General features: G+C 47.6%; 1 protein-coding gene across 1 annotated transcript in view; it reads right to left on the minus strand.

Moving 5' to 3' along the window:
- ryr3 (ryanodine receptor 3) overlaps window positions 1–21,606 on the minus strand; it is a gene marked incomplete at both ends in the record, with an annotated part of 112,984 nt that overhangs the window by 22,373 nt on the left and 69,005 nt on the right. Inside the window, 29 exons of the mRNA XM_079753193.1 lie at window positions 107–194; window positions 419–567; window positions 1,546–1,640; window positions 2,597–2,795; window positions 3,100–3,218; window positions 3,612–3,742; window positions 3,921–4,002; window positions 4,365–4,603; window positions 4,887–4,947; window positions 5,051–5,100; window positions 5,888–6,009; window positions 6,415–6,482; window positions 6,648–6,763; window positions 7,214–7,337; window positions 7,808–7,883; window positions 8,584–8,646; window positions 8,753–8,890; window positions 9,267–9,356; window positions 9,547–9,625; window positions 9,970–10,130; window positions 11,329–11,469; window positions 12,666–12,756; window positions 13,653–13,873; window positions 15,240–15,409; window positions 18,219–18,339; window positions 18,454–18,556; window positions 19,258–19,444; window positions 19,978–20,113; window positions 20,482–20,585. Of these exons, the coding sequence (XP_079609319.1) occupies window positions 107–194; window positions 419–567; window positions 1,546–1,640; window positions 2,597–2,795; window positions 3,100–3,218; window positions 3,612–3,742; window positions 3,921–4,002; window positions 4,365–4,603; window positions 4,887–4,947; window positions 5,051–5,100; window positions 5,888–6,009; window positions 6,415–6,482; window positions 6,648–6,763; window positions 7,214–7,337; window positions 7,808–7,883; window positions 8,584–8,646; window positions 8,753–8,890; window positions 9,267–9,356; window positions 9,547–9,625; window positions 9,970–10,130; window positions 11,329–11,469; window positions 12,666–12,756; window positions 13,653–13,873; window positions 15,240–15,409; window positions 18,219–18,339; window positions 18,454–18,556; window positions 19,258–19,444; window positions 19,978–20,113; window positions 20,482–20,585 (3,524 nt within the window). The remainder of the gene's footprint in view (window positions 1–106; window positions 195–418; window positions 568–1,545; window positions 1,641–2,596; window positions 2,796–3,099; window positions 3,219–3,611; window positions 3,743–3,920; window positions 4,003–4,364; window positions 4,604–4,886; window positions 4,948–5,050; window positions 5,101–5,887; window positions 6,010–6,414; window positions 6,483–6,647; window positions 6,764–7,213; window positions 7,338–7,807; window positions 7,884–8,583; window positions 8,647–8,752; window positions 8,891–9,266; window positions 9,357–9,546; window positions 9,626–9,969; window positions 10,131–11,328; window positions 11,470–12,665; window positions 12,757–13,652; window positions 13,874–15,239; window positions 15,410–18,218; window positions 18,340–18,453; window positions 18,557–19,257; window positions 19,445–19,977; window positions 20,114–20,481; window positions 20,586–21,606) is intronic.

Below are 21,606 nucleotides of genomic sequence, written 5' to 3' on the forward strand. Positions count from 1 at the left end.
CACAATGCGGAGGATAAAGAAGATAATGATGATAATACCCAATAACGATAAAAGCAATGAATACATCAAATCCGGTGTGCTTTCTGGACGTCCCGGGGAGACCTACACTGGACTTGCACCAGAGGATGAAGATCTCAGCCACCATCCTGAAGAGCTCTGTGGAGTCTGCGTTGGGATCCTTCAGCCACCTGGACCTGAGGGGGGATGAGGAGGGCACAGCGACCGTGAGGCTGGGGCTAAGGACCATCAACCGGGTTCCATAGCTTACCCAGCACACACATGTACATACAGACCTGTTCTGGAAACACGCAGGGTTGCTGTTGTGTTCATAGAGGCCTCAATACAAGTAATAATAATCTAACCCCATGTGAAATGTGGGTGGGATAGGTGCTTTGTCTGGCTGCTTGGGAGCGCCTACCTGTTGTTGTCCACGTAGCGGATGAGCATGGGGTAGAAGGAGTACAGGTCCCGGCAGAGCACGGCAAACTCATCCAGGATCTGCAGCTCAGCCTCCTGGGTGTCCCCTTTACCCCCGTCGGCCTTGAGCAGCTCCTCATCAGAGACCACCTGCAGGGCGCACACACAGTCCTGCCTCACTGCCCTGCCTCGTCTGGGACACACACACACAGTCCTGCCTCACTGCCCTGCCTCGTCTGGGACACACAGTCCTGCCTCACTGCCCTGCCTCGTCTGGGACACACACACACACACACACAGTCCTGCCTCACTGCCCTGCCTCGTCTGGGACACACACACAGACACGCAGTCCTGCCTCACTGCCCTGCCTCGTCTGGGACACACACAAAGACACACAGTCCTGTCTCACTGCCCTGCCTCGTCTGGGACACACACACACACACACACACACACACACACACACACACACACACACACACACACAGAGTCCTACTCACTGCCCTGCCTCATCTGGGACACACAGAGTCCTGCCTCACTGCCCTGCCTCGTCTGGGACACACACACACAGTCCTGTCTCACTGCCCTGCCTCGTCTGGGACACACACACAGTCCTGTCTCACTGCCCTGCCTCGTCTGGGGGACAGGCCGGGCCTGAGCACCCACCACCAGGCCTGTCTGATGTGGCTTCAGGTGCCAAAAGGGAATGTTGTTTCTTCGAGTTGAAGCCATGAATGTGAAATCGCACTGTATTTGATGGGCGGGGGGCAGCACTACTTTGACACTAATACGGAATGGATTTAAACTAAACTGTTTGGGTTTCAGAGGAAATTAAATGTCAAGGTTGAAAACGGCTAACCTCCCACAGCAGATTGGATTAGCTTCAACCAGTGCGATCTTAAGTGGCTTAAAAGTAAATACCATCAGTGAAGTTAAAAACCTCTTGGGTTGAAAAAAATCAAATTCCAAAGCAGCATTCAGTTCCAAACCTGAAACCCCCTTCGGGTCATCATTCCCTGGGGATGGTTTACTGGCTGATTACAGCCAAGCCGTCCGTGTTGGGCTGGTTCCAGACTCACATCTTGAGGCTAAGAACTAGGAAAAGCCCACCTACTCTGTGATAGGGCTTACCTTGACAGTCTTCTTCTTGAGTTTATCCAGCGTAGGCAGGAAGTGGGTCCTCAACAAGCCAGCTGCTGCCTTGCAGATGATTGGCTGAGAGTAGACTGTCACAAAGACACACTGACCATCAGCCACCGAGGAGGTCGTTGCACGCACATCACGTCATTTCACCCTCATAACACATCGGTGCCAACGCTTATTTCAGAGCCATGGTTAAAGGTGCTGTAGGTCAGATTCAAGAGCTACTCTTGAAGTGTAATTTGTTAGAAATGGCCAAGCCATCCGTCAGCTATTAGTGAGTCAAATGAGCTGTGACAGATGATCTGTTTCTGGTTAAATGCTCCTGCCCCTCTGTATGGGCAAATATGAGGATCCATTTGCAGGGAAGCAACACATTTAATGGCAGAAGGAGGGGAGCTTCTTTGGTTTAGTTTCAAAATCTTGCTCTCCTTTCTTGTCTCTTTCATTGCAACTTTTGAAACCTACGTACCTCAAATTTAACTTGAACAAAAAAAACTAAAAAATAATAATTTAGTATGACACTCCAGTATAAGCTGATCCCTTTACAAGAAATGTATGTCTAAAGTGCACTGTTCACAAGAAGTTTAAATTGTAATACATTCTTGAAATGTTTTTTCATAGCTGCTCCAATTTTTATTGGCCTCTTTGATGGTTCTCAGCCTCAGTAACTCACTGCTAAATCAGTCGACGTGAGTAGTAAAACAAGGCTAGCCAGAGCCTGATCCTCCGTCGTGCTGGTTCAAGATTCAATGCCTTATTGGCATACAAAAGTTCTACTCCGGCTTTGTTATGAATATGTAATGGCTTCAAAACACCAAATAGTTTGGTTTCTGCGGAAAATAACTATCAAAGTGGGAACCCCATTTCCATTGTAAAATGTCCTCCCTTCCTACCTCCCTACCTACCTACCGTCTTCTTCTTGAGTTGCTCCAGTGCAGGCATGAAGTGGCGTCCTTCCCGCCTACCCTGGACATGTGTGCGTTTGTCTGTGCGTGTGTCTGTGCCTGTGTGCGTGTGCATGTGCGTGCGTGCTGCCCACCAGCGATCCTCTTCATCCAGGGGGCGTCGTCGATGCCCAAGTTGTTGTTGAGGATCTTGAGGATGTTGCCCAGGATGATGCTGAGGTGCTCTGAGGTCAGCGTGGTGCAGCACTCCGCCTCCGGGTCCATGTTGTCTGGCCCCATCTCCCACCAGGAGGACAGGTAGTTACACAGCATGGGCAGGATCACCTCGATCACCTGGGGGGAAGAGGCACCATACAGGGGACGGTCATGTCCTGGTGGAGGAGGGGAGACTGGCCCATCCCAGACCAAAACACCACCATTTAATTGAACCTGGAATACTTTTTTGTAGAATATCATTTCGACGGCATCTCTAGGAATGGCTGTCATGGTTGACAAACCCAGATTTGTTTTGCAGGACAGTCCAGTGCAGGACTATACACCTGATCGCACATCATCATTCACACCCCAATGTGTATGATGATGTGTGAACGGTGCTGAAGCTGACGGCCAGAGGCCACCGCGTCCAGACGAGACTCACGTGGGGCATCTCGGTGTAGCGGGCACCGGTCTCCGACAGGTCGTGGATGCTCTTCAGCAGCCCGTCGATGCGAGGCAACTCAGGACACATCTCCTCCACCGTGTCGGGCATGCTCAGAACTACAGCCAGAACACACGCACATGCACACACACACACACACACACACACACACACACACACACACGCCTGGTGAGAGGCAACACCTGAGAGGGGGCTGCAACCGTTTCAACTGGTTCAGGGAAGCAAAGGGAAGCTGTTTTACTGTGTTGTGATTAACATCCCCCACACTCTGTTCCTCTCTCTCTCGATTATAAAAACAAACTAAATATATGATAGATGTATTATGTTCAGGTGGGAACGGCAAGGGAGACAATGGAGATACAGAAGAATAAAAGGCTAATAAAACGAATGCCCTACAGTTGGCCTGAAACACACTGCTGTCAAACTGACGGCCGCCGGTCAGAGGCGGTGAGGCTGGATCAGGGGGGGTATGGAGGGAAGTCTACACTTACTGGCCCTCTCCCGCGGGGTCTTGGTGTTGAAGACCGACAGCGGGTTATGGGCGTTGAGCTGGGGCTCCAGGAAGGCCACGGGCATGGCTGCCACCAGGATGGCCAGGCACTCCCCCAGAGCCGGCAGGTGCCTTTAGAGAGGACCACACACACATGCTTCATCCCAGCATACCCTCCAGGACCGTTTGATCAGGCGTTACAAAGGATTCACAGGAATGTTGCTCCTAGTGAGTTTTTATCTATATCTATAGAGAGTGAGTGCATCAATATCACTATCATTGCCATCCCTTGTTCTTGACGTCCCCTTACTTCTCCACGTAGATGTTCTTGCCGGTGCCCAGCGAGTACAGACAGGTCAGGATACGGTAGCAGGACAGCTGCACGTCATCCACTGCAGACCACACGTATCGGGGATTCAGTGAAGGATTCATATTTTCACAACAGATATTGAAAGCGAAATTGATTATTAGACCAGGCACTTCAAGCAGCAGCACCTCACCACAGAACGTGTGAAGTAAACGCTTTATGTGCTTTGACATTCAGTCCGAGTTAGCTGGTGACACAGTTGAGGGTGTCACAAGTTTCCCTTCCAGAGTTACACTACCACACTCCATACCGCACCGCGCCATACAAATAAACCATTTAAAAAGCAACCAACTGCTCATCATGGGGTCAGCTGACCTTCATCCACGTCTTCCCAACTCACTTTACCCGAGTCCCGGACCAAGCCCCCCGCCGCCCCGCCGTGCTCACCCAGCAGCTCTACCCCGAAGTCGTGGGTCTTGACGTGCTCGAAGAGGGCGGTGAGGGTGGGTAGCAGGGCCACCGTCACGTAGTTGATGCTCTGCGTCACGCTCTTCATCTGGGCGCGCGACTGCGTGAACTTGCCCAGCTTCAGCATCTCCTGCAGCTTCTCCAGGTCCTCCGAGGCGTTCTCGAAGAAAGCCCTCACGCCCGCCTTCACCAGCTCCGAGCCCGACTTCATCACCGTTCTGATGGACGGGGGGGCATTAGGGGTTAAAGGTCGCAGGGCGCACCGTTTCAACAGGGGGTGCTGGCCCAAGATAACCTGGACGTAACGGTAGTCAATGCTGATCGATAGGGATTTAAATACTAGTCATAATCAATAAAATCACACCCTATGGTTAATATATTGTGAGAATAAAAAAGACCCCTCTCCATTTGTTTACAATAATCGTACGGACGACCCTCCCAAAATCCCTCCGCATTCCATCGCCGTAGATCGCTGTAGTAATGACATTGCAATTCAATCACCTGGTGTCGATAGAGTGAGCCAGGATGTCCAGGCAGCTGACCATCATGGCTCCATCGCTGCCTGTAGGAGCAACACAGGGATGCAGGGCTCGGTGAGGAAAGGCACAGAGAGGCAATGAGAGAAGAAAAACGGGCGAAGGCTCAGAGGCAACGGCAGTGCTTACCAAAGAGAGAGATCCTGTGTCTGACAAGAGCTGCAAGCTTACAGAACAGGCTGGGGAGGCAAGGAGAGGAGAGGAAGGAAAGGAAAGGAAAGGAAGGAAAAGGAGGGCAGAAATGAAGAGATGCTGAAAACAAACTGAGCTGAGAGAAATTAAGAAGGCAGGGGGAACTAGGCATGCTCAACGCATTTATTTGAAATAAATGATACTATTGTAACAAGAAAGATATCATGAGACATTCGGTGGAAAGTATTTTCCTTCTTTTAAAGTTGCTCAGGTTACGTTGAGTTGAATACATTCTAGACTGCCATATTAAGCTATGTGGTTTGAATTAGAGTAAATTACGTTCAATATGTTGAGTTCTCAAGGTTTCTACAAAAGAGCATATTCAGAAAGGTTTGAAGGAAGGAGCACAGTGGTAAGATGAGAGTAGTTGAAGACGAAAGGAATAATTATAACTTATCAACCTCTTTCTACCTGATGATTCCTTTATGATTACTAATCGTAAACACTGATTGATTCTGAAACAGCACAATTTGTTGCTTGTGGGCCACATTGGTCCAGATTACATTATTGTAAGCTTTGGATAATTGTTAGGTTTTCTTAATGAATATTGGAATAGTACATGTAAAAATGTTGTATGTAAAAAGGAAATTCACATTCCGTATCTTTCCCTGCCTGAATCGGAGTCACGGAGACCACTGCTGCAGAGTCCAGTTTCATCGACTGATCTGTCTTTCTTTTTCATCTGTGTTATAGTTAGTATATCTGGACTCAAAGGTAACACACGATAACTCGGAGGGGTTATTGCACATCAAGACATTATTCAGCAGTCAGTACCTTGTGACCATCTCCTTCTCCTTGTTGGAGGCGTATCCACAGCTGCTCAGGTTCTTGCTGGGCGTGGACAGGAAGTAGAGGCAGTGGTTCTTAAAGGTCTGGTCCAGCAGAGGCAGCAGAACCTAGGGAACCCATAGGGAAGACCTCTTGATAAAGGGACCCAATTATTCTAGCCTGTTTTTGTTGTTAAAGGTAAATAGCGTTCTGGTTGATGTAACAATCTGAGCTGTCTCTCCTGTCTTCAGTAATGCAGCCCTGTCCCGATTCTGTGTCCATTTTGCTGAAGAGCATTTAGCGTGATTGTGCCAAGAATGTCAACAATGGCAGTTAAGCCCTTTTCAACATAACGGTGATTCACTAAACAAGTACAATACAAAAGGTAAATCCGTTCAAAGGAGTGATTCGGCCAAAATACATAATTACGGTACGGTATTTTTAGGGTAATTACAGTAAAGGCTGTTTAAGTGAAGCCGGGAGAGAGGGCGGCAGTGACTTGGTCACCGCTCCTTTATGTGAGACTTTCAGACCTTGGCAAAGAACTTGATTTCCTGGTCGTGGGGGGATCGGTCCGTCTTGCCGCTGGTTGCCATGGCCTCTGGAGTCACGGGTCAAACACACACACACAGAACACAAGGGATTTACACTTACACAATCAATCCTCTTTGAATGGGAAAATAAAGAGCAAAAGGCGCATACACACACACACACACATACACACATTAACACAAACACAGACACACACTCACACACTCTCACTCACCCAGGTGGGCGATGAACTCCTGTGCCGAGTCCACGTACTGTAGCATCCTCTTGAGGAACTTGTAGCAGAACCTTTTCTCCATGGAAGAGGAGTCCTCTGCAATTTCCTTCAGACCTCTGCCAAGCACAAGGCACAACACACACTGAGAAACAGGTCGCTTGTCTTCTGTTGTATAATTCATTCCATGGGCCTGAATTCAGATCCAACTCTAATGTCCATCCATACACATTTAAAGGCAAATCTGCAGTTTGAAAATTACACAAGGGCAGTTCTTTAATGGTAAGAAACTATAAAAGGGGATTTTAAGACTGCATGGTTTCTCTCGTAGAGAAAAACTGAATAGAACATCTGTCTTCACACGGCAGCATGACAACATATCCTTTAAAAAAATAAGCTGCCCTTTTTTATGGCCCTTTATTAACACTCTCCCTTGTATTTCAATGTTTAAGTAATGGTACAAGGACATCGCTGACCCTCTGATACTCTGATCTGTCCGGACGTGTCGCTAATCTTAAGTGTCTTTATAGTGTACAAGCGTAAAGAGACTGTTCAGACAGGCAGCCGACCTGCTGACGGCGTAGCCGCTGATCTGCAGGTACTTGAACAGCTCCTGGGCCTTCTCCCGGTCGCGGTGCTTCTCCTTGGCCGTCAGGGTGTCGTAAGGGACCAGCAGGGCGTGGCTCCCGCCTCCTGGGGTGAACAACACCACAAGGAACCGTCGGTGACCACATAACCAGTAACCACAACTGTACACAAACATTTTCGTTAACCGAAAATGAAAAGTAAAACAAGGCAAGGTTTACAAAAACAAAGTAAAATAAGAAAATGACAGATAAAATGTCTTTAGTTATTGTCCTTTGTCAATTTGTGGTTGTGCTTTTGTTCTAAGTGAAAGTCTCCAAAGTGGTGGTATGAAAGGAAACAAAAAAACAAAAAAATAAGAAATGCCAAACTACAATTGCATTGGTGACAACAAAGCGATGTTGTGTTCTACGTGTCTAGACTAAAGACCTGCTCAGACAAGCTCCAGATGCTTCCACTAGGAAACCCGCTAAATGGCTCTCTGTTGCCAAGAGCTGCTGTTTCTCTTTGGGTACTTTTCTTTTTGGATACTTTTCTTTTTGGATGCTATTCTTTTTAGATACTTCTCTTTTGCATACCTTTGCTATTCAGATCAATCTTCTTCTTCTTGGCCCAGATGTTGTGGTAGTTTTCTGCCACCAACTCCACCATGCCCTGTAGGGAGAAGCAGCAGTAAGATTCTGGGTGAAAGCATCAATGTGTTTGTGAGTTTGACGTGAATATGTATCACAGTGACATACATCTAACATTTTCATTCATCACATTAATTCGATTTTTTTTAAATTGTACCGTATTTTCCGCACTATAAGGCGCACTTAAAAGCCGGTAATTTTCTCAAAAAACGACAGTGCGCCTTATAATCCGGAGCGCGTTATATATGGATCAATTGGTTAATTGGTTGATCCATACTGGTTGTAAACGGCGCTCTGTCAAAATGTTTTAGTATGAAAAACCAATAAAAACAATTTAATAATAATAATAAAATGTTTCACTACGACTACGATAAAGCCACACCGCTTGCAGCATTACAGCTATCGTTGTCAGTGCACACAGCATTTTACTGCGCTTACTCACAGTCCCAGTATCTCACAGTATCACACAGTGTGATACTGTGAGTGTGATTCACACTCACAGTATCTTCTATGCTATGCGCCTTATAATCCGGTGCGCCCTATTTATGAAAAAAGTTCTAAAATAGGTCATTCATTGAAGGTGCGCCTTATAATCCGGTGCGCATTATAGTGCGGGAAATACGGTACACGTTTCTAGAACTCCTGCAGATACAAATGAAAAAGGTGCTTCAATTATTTGTGCCATTATTGATCTAAGTGATTCAGAAATAACAAAGACCAACCTGTAGCTCTCTGGACAACGCAACGTTGTGCAGTTCTGCCGGAGCGGGGCTAAATCCATCAGCCTACAGAATCCCCCAAAACAATATCAAATATGCATCATGAATCTGTGTTTAAAAACAAACTCTAAAAACGATGTGGAGAGGTGAGGGCAGGAGGCCTGGCGGGCACCTCGGCGCTCTTCTTGAGCTTCTCGCTCTCGCGCTGCTGGAACAGGGCCTCGCCCTCCTTGGTCCTCTGGATGCTCCAGCCCAGGGCCAGCATGCTCCTCAGGGACTCCTTGACCGGCCAGCGGTACGTCTCTCTCTCCTGGGCATCACCCGCACAGCGCACATCACACACACACACACACACACACAAACATACACACGCCAATGGTGTTTACTCGTTATTGCCATGGCATCATCACTTTGGGTGCTTTGTCAGCGGTTCTCGAACTCACAACCTAAAAACCTCTAAATCTCTTTAGCGCAGTGATACAACAACATAAAAACATAATTTCAAAGATCAGTGCAGCCCAGCTTTTGTCCAATACATTTCACACGTCATTCAGCAGGCACTGGTTCAGCAACATTCTTATTATGGATGGTGGCTGGGTTCAGTTCTGACCCAGGTCTAGGGTTCACCAATATACAGACCCCCATAGAAAGTGTGAGTGCGCTTCTGCGTTTAGATCAAGACCTACCTTCTCACTTAGAGACTTGTAGGGCTTCAACAGTGGGTGAGCTTTGGCCTGTTCGTCCACGCTGTCGCCCAGTTTCCAGCCCGCCGACACCTGCAACAGCCCCACAGCACATGCATCTTGAGACAGGTAGCCACCCAGGAACAGGGTAAAGACTGCTGGCAATGTAGCGCCAAGTACAACTTACAACGTGCTAATTAATACTGCAGTTGCAGCCATTTTACTCAGACAAAATGAGGACCAAATGTGTGGGACATGAGATAAACATATAACGTTGACGTACCTTTTCTGAGCACCATTTGTCATGGGAATGCTCTGCGTATTTGTTTGCAATGTAATCAAGCTTTTCCGGAAGGGAGATGCTGAAAAGCAAGCATGTTGTCGGATCAGATCAATGCGGACCCATTGGTTGTTTTCATTCTCTGTGTTACTAGGCATCTCAATGTCATGGCTTTATGTACTGTGAAGACAGAACCTTTAATAAAAAAGCATAGTTGATTACTTGATTCTGATTGGTCAGTAACGCTCTAAGCGTGTGCATTATTTTGCCAATAAAAGGGGCGCCTCTGCCTTTGAACAGTTCTGAATCAATTCGCTACAAATCAAGTAACACTATGGACCAGTTGATTGACACTACGAACCACCCTGGGTTGTCCGTACTTCGGCATGGACACGAAGCTCGGGGCAAGCAGAGGGAACCACTCACTTGGCAGTGTTGACAGGCCTGGGGTCAAAGTTGCCCTGGGTGTCCACCGAGACCTGCTTCTCCAGCGTGCTGGGGCTGGTGTCCACAAAGTCCGGAGGCATGGCCCCGGCCAACGCACACAGGCAGGGCATGGCCATCTTGAACAGCTCAGCGTCGTACTTCTGTGAGGGGGAACGAGACGGCTAAGAAACGACGTTCAGGCTGGCAGCAGCAGACGTGTGCAACAGAAAAGCAGCCAGCATCATTTCAGCAGACATCCGACCGGCCTGTTTCGAATTCATACTGCGAGTCGAAGGTCAATGGAAAGTATTTCTCCAAATAAACTTTCAGTGTTGGGTAACATCCCATCCTGCCATATAGAGTAATAATAATAACATTAATGATATTAACAATAATAATTTTGTAGACACTCAAAGCACTTCCACCAATAAAATTAAGTATTAAACCATCTGGTATCAATAAAAAGTCACATTAAAACATTAAAAAGCACATCAATTAGGCAGCAGAAGGAGGGACAAAGAGGTGAGGAGGTGCCAGACATTAATGTATGGATATAATATGTGGTGCGTTTGAGGTGTCTGTCTTAACAGCTTTCTTTCTGTATTTCAACCGTCCAGTCAGGTCCCATCTGCTTGACGGCAGGATGAGACGCCCCCCAGGAGAGATGAAGCAAAGGGAGCGCGAGAGAGAGACGATGGCCTTCAGAGCCCCCTGGCCCGTCCCTTAAAGGGGGGGAGGCTCCAGGTGGGGGAACAATACAGAGTCGGGCCCTGCGGTGAGAACCACAGACGAGAGCGTAGCACTTGTCTCCGTGCTGGTCGGCAAAGGACGTGCGTGTGCACACGCAGGCTGACAGGACATGACAACACCGTGCAACGACTTGTCGTATTCGGAGGGGAATTGACTGGAAGCATCAGCATAGCGTAAGAAAGGGAAAGACAAAGATGGGAAGATGAGGCAGAGGGGCTGTGAGTGACCGTGGTTGGCAACTGATAGTCGGTGAAAGTCTTCCTACCCTAACCCGTGGACATTGATATAGACAGCTGAGAAATAGTAAATTTAGGGCTTTCCACAATATGACTTTAATGGTGTAATTTGTTAGGAATGTCAGCTATAAGTGGGTGAAATGCTCTGCTTCGAGTTGAATGCGCCTGCCTCTGTTTGAGGCAGTTTAGATATTACAGTGCTCCTTGCTCGTTTCTGACCAATCAGGGCATCGACAGTTGCCTGTCAATCACATGGGCAAGAAGGAAACCCTCAATGACAGAACGGCAAGTGGTGTTCAACAGTGTGTCCACAGCCAGTGTGTGTGCTTGTGTGTGCGTGTGTGTGTACATGTGTGTGCGTGCGTGTGTGTACCCTCTTGGAGAGGGAGTCGAAGGTGCCCCAGAAGAGCTTCTTGGTGAGCAGCAGCTCCTCCTCGGAGGCGATGCCGAAGCCGGCCAGGCCCGAGGGCAGGCAGTAGTACTTCCAGTTCCGTTCGTAGTGGTTGGTCAGCAGCTGCACAGCACAGGGACAGAGGTCAGAGGTCAGGGACAGAGGTCAGGGCACAGGGACAGAGGTCAGAGGTCAGGAACATAGGTCAGGGCACAGGGACAGAGGTCAGAGGTCAGGTCACAGGGACAGAGGTCAGGGCACAGGGACAGAGGTCAGAGGTCAGGGACAGAGGTCAGAGGTCAGGGACAGTGGTCAGGGCACAGGGACAGAGGTCAGAGCACAGGGACAGAGGTCAGGGCACAGGGACAGAGGTCAGAGCACAGGGACAGAGGTCAGAGGTCAGGGACAGAGGTCAGGGCACAGGGACAGAGGTCAGAGCACAGGGACAGAGGTCAGAGGTCAGGGACAGAGGTCAGGGCACAGGGACAGAGGTCAGAGCACAGGGACAGAGGTCAGGAACAGAGGTCAGGGCGAGGGACAGAGGTCATAGCACAGGGACAGAGTTCAGCGGTCAGGGCAAAGGGTCAGAGGTCAGAGCACAGGGACAGAGGTCAGGAACAGAGGTCAGGGCGAGGGACAGAGGTCATAGCACAGGGACAGAGGTCAGAGGTCAGGTCACAGAGACAGAGGTCAGGGCACAGGGACAGAGGTCAGAGGTCAGGGACAGAGGTCAGAGGTCAGGGACAGTGGTCAGGGCACAGGGACAGAGGTCAGAGCACAGGGACAGAGGTCAGGGCACAGGGACAGAGGTCAGAGCACAGGGACAGAGGTCAGAGGTCAGGGACAGAGGTCAGGGCACAGGGACAGAGGTCAGAGCACAGGGACAGAGGTCAGAGGTCAGGGACAGAGGTCATAGCACAGGGACAGAGTTCAGCGGTCAGGGCAAAGGGTCAGAGGTCAGAGTGGATATGGTAATCAGGAAAGAGCAATGGACTGTTCGTTATTATGGTAGTTTTCTTGCTTTTTTGGTCATATGGTTTAGTCATTCATGGTGAAATGAGTTTGCATCATGGGAACACATTGTTGTGTTTGAAACTGCCACAGCGTTTGTCATGCGAGACGTGGCTTGAGAAAGTTGACATTAGCCTTGGTTATGGTATATTAACATGGATTTAGGATTTTAAAGCACTACAACTCTCTCACCAACACAACATCCCATGATGCATTCTGATGTACCCGCCCTATATAGCACTCCCCCATCAACCCCATCCCAGCGGACACATGGAGGGGGGAGACCCCGGCGGCGGGCCGTGACCCACCCTCAGGGCCATCATGGCGTACTCGGTGAGCATGGGCACGTCAAACACCAGCCGTCTGAGGAGCTGCTGCATCATGGAGGGCCGCAGGTTCCTGTGGAGCAGACCCCGGGGAGTTATCAGAGCGGAGGGGACAGGCAGAGCAATCAACCTCTAAAAGAGAGGCGGGTCCTCTGGTGCTAAGAGTGCTTTGAGTGACAAGGGAGAGGGGAGAGGGCATTGGCGAGAAAAAGAGCAGAGAAAGGGTTTTGAAAGGTCTGGAAAATTATCAAATTATCCGAAATGTACAAACGGAGCGACTATTGAAACTGTTCTAGATCTTCCAAAATAACGAATATGTGGATGCCTTATGTGGACCCAATCTAGAGAGGGGGATATAACCAAGGCAATCTTTCTATGCTTTAACCTCACTACATTAAGGACTTAAGAGCCCAATTCAAGCTGCACCACTAGGTGGCAGTGCATTTCCACCAAGAAAACAATCAAGCAAATTGTTAATACAACACAACAGGGAAAACAAGAAACAGAAAACGATAAAGGACAAAAAAGCAATGGGACCGAGTTTAAGCACCCGGGTGCCTCAACAACAATTACAAGGAGCACAAACAAGGAACAGATTAAAAAACAGAAAAAAAAGATTAAAAAAACATTGGCAACAAGTTGCAGCGCAGGCAGCTATACAACGACAGCAGCAAGGGAACAGCAGCGAGGATTAGAAGATACACAATTAAAATGGTTGTTTGTGATGCTACCATTATGTATGTAAATGATGGCACACTGCATTCCTGCTCAAAGTCTCTTCCTTGATAATCCAAACCGTTGTTCCTCGCTCTTTGGGTTGGCAGGTGTCCTACATAAAGGTCTCTAGAGCCCTTTGAGACCATAGCTCTAATAAAGGGCAAACCACAACTGACCTGGCTTGACTCCTAATAGAAACAGCAACAAGTCGATGGACGGCGGTGTAGGTCACTGGGGGGGGGGGGGGCTTACGTGCAGATGGCCAGCAGGCACTCCTCTATAGAGTCCCGTTGGGCCTTGGTGAGCGAGCGGCCCTTGGACAGGCGGTAGATGGTCTGCAGGGTGGAGTCGATGAGGGCGGCGTGGTGCTCCGTGCTGGCGAACAGCGCGGCGCAGCGCGTCAGCAGGGGCAGCAGCGCCGAGCCGATGTAGCGGTTCATGGCCAGGGCCGTCTCCGTGGTGCTCAGCACTTCCTGTAGACGGGGCGGTGACGTTAGAGGATGAAGGGGCGCCCGCGGTTCAGAGGGTTGTGAATAGTTTTGTTTTGATGCGATTGCGCTAAGTGTGTTTGTTACATCATTATTGTTATTTTCTTATATATAAGACTCCCGGACTAAGGTTCTTAATCCAAACTGACCATTGATTAGTCTTGACTCCTTGAATAGTTTTTTTTGATGTGATTGAGCTAAGTGTGTTGTTTGTTACATCGTTAAGACTCCCGGACTAAGGTTCTTAATCCAAACTGACCATCGATTAGTCTTGACTCCTTTAAGTATCCTGTTTTTTGCCTAGAAATATGTCTGAATTTGTTTCTGATATATTTGCTATTGCTCTTGGCCCTCAAAGAAATCCAAAACACAGGAGTTTCCAAAAAGCAAAGATCGTCACTGCAAAAGATGACGAAAGGTGACTACAAAAAGTGGCCGAGCGACCTGGTGCCGGGAGAAGATCACTGAAACTCCCTCACAAGTTCTACACCACGCTGGAGGACTGACTGCAAGCCGTTAAACACTCTGCAATCCTTCCTGTCCCCTGTGGCTCATCCAAGTGACATATTCGATGTAATGGTGGGGCTGAATTGGTTGTACTGTCGTTGAACTGTCATTATGATTCCCCCTTGGAGTTTATGCTGAAGTAATTACATTGTTCCCATTTGCCATAGTCTCCCCGGTCTAATAGGGGAGTACAACAGAGGTCTGAGACAAAAGTACTTAATTTGAATAAAAGCGCTGTAATAGAAAAAAGGTGTAAGGGGAGGCGTTTCGAAAAGGGTGACTTTGAAACCCAGGTCGCCCTACAACATTGTGCCTCATTTATTAGCTAGAGTTTGAGGAGATCAGATTGTACTAACAATTCCTTAAACAGTAAGTCTAGCTAAAGCTGTCAAAACAGAAAGAGCCATAGGAAGCCAGTATTAATTGCTTGTCTTTGCAGAACTTTTTGCGGATCGCCTTGATGACCTCGATCGCATCTCACGGGCAGCTATATTCCCAGCCCAGGGTTTTCATTAAAGCCCGGGTCCTGAGTGGAATAACAATGCACTGCAGCTCCCTCCTGACTGCCCCAGGTAAGAGTAGAGTCCAGGATTTTCAATCTTTAATAAAGTATTTCTTCCTTCCTTCCTCCACACTGTGTAATGATTAGACTCGGCAGGGCGCTACAAAACTCCCTTGCTTGTGTACTCCTGCACTTATTATTATTTACATTTGCGCTATTTTACGACGTCGACCGTGAATGCTTTTAAATCATTTCGATGTAACGCCAGGGTTTATTTTGGAAGTAAATATTTGTATTTACAGTTATGTACGGTTGTTCGGACCAAAGCCGGCATTCACTCACCGTGTCGAGGGAGGCGGAGGCACGGAGGTCTGGCAGGAAGCCCACCTCCAGCATTCTGAGCAGGAAGCTCTGGTCCTCGATGCCGTACACACGGTCCAGGAAGAGCACCATGGGGGCCTTGTGGTCCGGGCAGAAGCTGGCCGCCATGTCGGGCTCCGTCACCGAGCCGTCTGAACGAACAAGGAGGCTGTGGTTATTATGCGATCCTCATGCTAGAAGGAGACCACAGGGAGAGACTTTACAACATTTCACATCTAAATAAATATATTTTTAAATTAAATGCTGATGTTAATTCTGCATGCGATAATAAGAAACTACACTAGCATGGCGGGGGGAGAAGACACAGTAAAGCTTGGTCTGATTCAGAAGTCTTTTCAGTTGGGCTGCAACTAACTACTACTCTGTATTCAGACTTTAGGCACTTGGTATGGTGACATGATATGTCATGCTGTTTAAAAGTTGCTGCAGGTAGCATTTCAGAGTCCTAAAGAGAGATAGCAGAATAGAGAAATATATTGAAAGTAACAACACAAATAATTGTGCCCTCCCTATGTTCCTCCATCATTGAAACCAAGTCTTGTTTTCATGCTACTGTTATTGTCAGAGGATTTTTTTTTTTTTTTTTTATTAACCATTATTTTTCCAGGAATATTCTCATTGAGATTCAAAATCTCTTTTGCAAGAGAGTCCTGTCCAAGAAGGCAGCATACAAACATTAAAAGTTTCACATCAAAAAACAAAATTTCACACTAAAAACAAGACACAAAACACAATAAATCTTTTTTAAAAAAGTCACAAAGCATCAATCTCGTTGGTAAGTCAAGGTAAGTTAAGGTGTTCCTGTAGCTGACACCATGATGAGGGGGCAAAAGATTTAAAGGCACTTTCACCAAACGTAGTGCGAGTCCGAGGAACGTCATACATAATCAAACTGCTAGACCGAGTGTTACGAACACTGTTTGTTCTAGGAACCATTAGAGAACACAAATACGGAGGCAGATTGGGCAAAATTGCCTTATAAAGAAACATATACCAGTGTTTCATCCTACGGGTGTATAAGGAAGACAGACCAACTTTCTCATACAATTTACTCTAAAGTTTACCTGATTGGTCAGAAATGATCCGGTCGACCAGAACATATTCTCACTGTGCATTTCATTCACTTATAGCCATATTACTAAGAGGACCTTCATTTCTGAGATAATCATTCAAAAATGATATTCCTACATTTGTGGAAAATAAAATAATAAAAACAAAATTGTCCCAACCACCAGTTTGAACAAAGTATGCAGAATCACTAAAATACTACGATTAGGTATTCACTGAGCATACACTTATTTCCACATGTACAGGTTAGGCGGGTTTGGTCAAGACTGCCTACAGGTAGCCTGAGGACATGCCGGATAACACCCAGAATCTTCTGGCCGGGGGCCAATTCCCCTAGCCACTCCATAACCTACATCTGAATCCAATGATTTTCACGAATAACTTACGACATATTAAGTCCATAAAAGTGAATAAATAAAAGTGACCGCCTTCAGAACCTCCTAGAATTACCCAAGCGGCGGGAGACGTATTACATGAACCCATCTCCTTGAGTTCACCCAGGGGAGAGAGTCTTTCATTTCCTCGGTGTCATTTGTCAAGGGAGAAAATTGGATCCAGACGGCTTAACCGGGTTCTCTGCAAGTGTCCTTCAGGGTGGCGCTTCCCAGGACAAACCCTCTCGCAGGTGGAAGAGAGGCCACGGAGATGACTAAACTGGCTGCTTTCAAGATAAAGTGCAGAACGCAGAAGTGGTACAGACTTTGGCTGCTGTCGTATTTCATAGTCAGTCGGTCACTGTGATTTAGGGGCAGCTGGCGTGGCTCCAGGGTTCAGCGAGTATTAAATAATTATGGTTTGGAGCTTCGGATCCTGCTGCCTTGATGGATCACGGGGATTTATTTTCAGGACGTGATGATATTTATTTTTTGCCTGCCGATGATTTACCGTCGTCAGCAGAGGCCGGCGATGCCATGATTTTAATATTTGACCCGGTGATTGGAGGCTGGCCCACCAACAACGTCGACAAAGGACTGATGTGACCTCGCCACCCAACCACCTGCTATGCATACATCCACCATGTCGGGCTTCTTACTGTTAATCCTTCATAGGCTGGACGGAACCAAACCATGTCCAGTCTCCAACTTACAGAAGGCCCATTTCACAACTATTGGCACATCGGTGGCGAATAGATAAAATCCCTCGGCTAGCGAATGACATCTTCGGCTTCCCCGGTTCTTATTGGTGAAAAGCTTGCAAATAATGAGAACACACACGTATGAGGCTGTATTGTGTAGCATAGCATTTTCGGACGGCCGCTATGAACAGTGCTTATTGCTTATGAACCCTGCTTATTTCAACTCATCTTCTTCCTTGTTGTCTTCTACTGAAAAATTATTTCCTTTGGGATGAATAAAGTATTTACCTATCCATCTCTCCATCTCCCACAGATGCTGCAGAGATTCAATCAAGCGTACCAGCTGTAGTCCAGGGACTCGGCTCCCTGACAGGGACGTGTGTCGCTTGTCACCAGTGATTCCTTCAAATTCGGCAAACCGAGACAGACGTTCCAGGCGAACATCTTTCCTTTGAACTTTTCAATTGGATTGTTTATGTTTGTTCGATTTTTAACGATGCAGGGGGAATAGAAGGCTGTGTAACCGAAGCTGTACCAACCTAGGACCAGTTTACATTCAGGTCGCACTTTCGGACGATCGGACTACAGTAGAAGGGAGGATTTAGACAGGCCTGTGGAAGTAAGCCATGACTGATCGCCGACAACTACCTCCTCAGACCGTTTGTGTTTGCCAACGTTCCCACTGAACTCAAAACAAACGAAAAATGGTTTGAAAATGTTCGCAAACTTTTGCCTTTGTATGCTCATTTTATCTCCATTCTATTCTGGATGACGGGGATGGGGGAGGGGGTCCTTACCTTTGTTGACTATGGGCATCTTGAGGGGGATGCTGATGATGCCCACCAGGTCGCTGGTGGGGACCAGGGAGCGCAGGATGGCGCGAATGCGCAGGGCCTCCCCCTTGCCCTTGTTGATGAGCTGTCAGGGAGCGAGAGACACGGTGAGATCCACTAGGTTGACGAGTGTCTGAGGCAATGGCTCTTCCCCCGCCTACGGCGTCCACCTAACCCTGTCCCTCCCCGGGACACTCACATGCTGCTCCGGGGCGCAGCGTCCCAGCAGGTCGATCAGGGCAGAGTAGAAGGACATGATGGCGTTGCCCATGTGGATGACCTCGCCTTCCTCCTCTCCAGGCCTGAGACACAAGATGAGAGACAGGGGGGCGGTGTTCACAGCCTGAAGCACAAAGACTGAGGCACTCTCAAGTATTAAGTGTTGAGCAGATGTCTTCAACTCTTCTTTATCACTTGGCAAAAGAAAAATGTTGTCTAGGCCAGCATTCAGGAACAATGCTCACATCATTAAACAGATGCCGTTCTCCTTTAAAAGGCAACATGAGTGCCATAAATTGTAATCTTATTATTTTATATCCTCCTCTTTTTGTAGTTTTATGGCATTTTGGCATCTTGTATGCAGCATAGATGCACCACAACAAATTCCTTTATTGTGAAAGCTTGGGCCCAATCATGCTTTATCAGCTTGGGGGGGGGGGCTGTTTCCTCTTTGTTGCCTTTGGTAACGAACCATTTCCCTCGCTCTTTTTGCGCTGTGCCTAACCCTTTTTCTGCAGTCAGCGCGCTGATTTTCTTACGAAGCAACCAAGTTTAGTTTTTTTTAATATATAAATTGCCGTCAATGTGAGTCTGGTTGTAGATATTTTGTTGTTGTTTTGCAACACAAAAAAAGATGCAGTGACTTTTTTTTCCCTTGGCTTCAAGGAAGGCAACGCAATGAACCCCTTGTTTTGGTTTCACGTTTTCGGGGCGATCGCACCAAAGAAATGTCTGAACTGTTGGTATGTGCCCCATGCCGTGCCCGTCCCAGCGCCGTGCTCACCCAGCTGGGATGTCCGCGGCCTCGCCGCTGGGCAGGTCCAGGGCGGGGTCCTCTGAGATGGCGATGGCCTCTCGCATGGCGGCCAGCAGCCCCTGGCCCCCCTCTCCCCTCAGGGCGGGCCCGAAGCACTCGGGCCGGCGGATCAGCAGCTTCACCACCACGTTGGAGTTCTCCTCCACGCTCTCGCCTGGAGGGACGAGGGGGAAGGACACGGGGACACCGTGATCAGGCCTGGACCAGAGCACACGCTCGCTCACCCGAGCACACGCACAGGCAATGAACGCCGGTGTGTTATGACGGGTTGTGTATAATTGGTCCTAAATATGAAGTCCGTTGCAGGGTTCCATTCATTCGTCGTGCGGGAACGACTTTGCATCAGGGAGTCAGAGTATGTAGGTGTCTTTGCTTATTAGTATTTTGATGTTGTTAAAGGTATCATTACGTTCAATCTGGTTGCAATCTCCAACCTCAGGACTTGATGCTACCGTACTAAGCCACACAAAGAGCACCTGTAATCTAAAGAATAATTTTAATATCAAAGACTGACAACAGACTCCATATCCTGTTCTAAATCCAGATCTTAGTCATATTCTACACACACATGAATACGTATTTCATTATTATTTTGCTGTTATTAAATCACAGCTTCCGCAAAGCACCATTGTAGTTAGTGTAGGGCAGGGGAGCCTGTTCACCAGAATCATGCTCTCCCTCACTTACCGTTGCTGAAGACGGCGAAGCGCAGGAAGGACAGGTAGCGCTCCCCCTCGATGGGGTTCCAGCCCAGGTCTGGGTAACCCTTGGCAACAAGCATGGCGCAACTCTGAAGACCACAGCCTGCCAGGTACATCACCACCTAGACACGCACACACGCACGCACGCACACGCACACACACACACACGCGCACACACACACACGCACAGTCAGACTGGCTTGCAAGGACTGAATACTTATGGGAATTTAATGTCCCCCTCTTTCCACTGACACAATCAGGATTCGGCAACAGACACGTCTGCTGAGCCAGCTTCTGTTACTCGACCGGAAAATGCCATTCATCATCCTTTATGAGGACGGACGGTTTGTTGGCGACGCATCCCTGAGTGGTTTAGTCATTCCAAAATGACACCCTGAGGTTTCGGCGATTTTGTAAAGTTGTGTAGAGTGAAACTTTCTAAGAGAAAGGTCAGCAGCGTGTCCGCCGGGCTGCGGCAGGGTCCACCCACCTTCTCCAGGTCGGGCTCCTCCAGCGCCAGGGCCAGCCCGTTGTTGTCCATCACGGAGGAGGCCGCCACGTCCAGGGGGGTGGAGCCCCTCATGGCCTCCGAGGCTGTAACGCCACACACCACACACAGTCAGTCAGCGGGGGGGGGGGGGGGGGGGGGGGCATAGTAAAACAAGATCTTTTATGCTAATATAAACATTAAATTGCATTTCTATTCATCCCTGATGGGACATTTTGGAATGTGAAATACTATTTTATACTGTTACCATGGTTACACGTACAAAATGACTAAGAAGAAAATACATTCAAGTCAAACCCTTTCATTTCCTCTCTTGGCACTGGACCCAACACATGGTTAATTTAACATTGTCAAAAATGATCAGCCGAGATTTTAAACATTGACATGTGTGTTAACATTTCAATATTGGTGGATCATAACAATAATGATGAGCTTGGTGACGTTCGAAATGGCAGCAGCAGCCTTTTGCTTTCCTTGTCTGTACACAACAATGACTCATCAGTCCTGCCCAGCACGCCTAAAGGATTCCCTCACTCCATGACAGTCTGGGTGAACTAGGGCTCTCATGTGGAGGCTCTCTCCCCAGGAATACCAAGCCTCCATCCATCACAGTTCAACAGAGGTACAAAGGGTTGAAGAGACCTCAACTACATTACACACCAAAGTACTGCAGATCGCTTGTGCTTAAACCAATTCTGTGTCTGTTGAACTGATATGAATATCATGCTATACTTATCATATGTATATCATGATTTGCATATCATGACATGTTTATCATAATATGTATATCATCACATGTTAATCATGATATACATATCATGATAAACATGTCATGATATGTATATCATAACATTTTGATCATGACATGTTTATCATATGTCTATCATGACATGTTCATCATGATATGTATATCATGATATACATATCATGACATGTTTATCATAATATGTATATCATCACATGTTAATCATGATATACATATCATGATAAACATGTCATGATATGTATATCATAACATTTTGATCATGACATGTTTATCATATGTCTATCATGACATGTTTATCATGATATGTATATCATGATATACATATCATGACATGTTTATCA

The sequence above is a fragment of the Pollachius pollachius genome, assembly GCF_949987615.1.
Source record: "Pollachius pollachius genome assembly, chromosome: 16".
Taxonomy (NCBI): domain Eukaryota; kingdom Metazoa; phylum Chordata; class Actinopteri; order Gadiformes; family Gadidae; genus Pollachius; species Pollachius pollachius.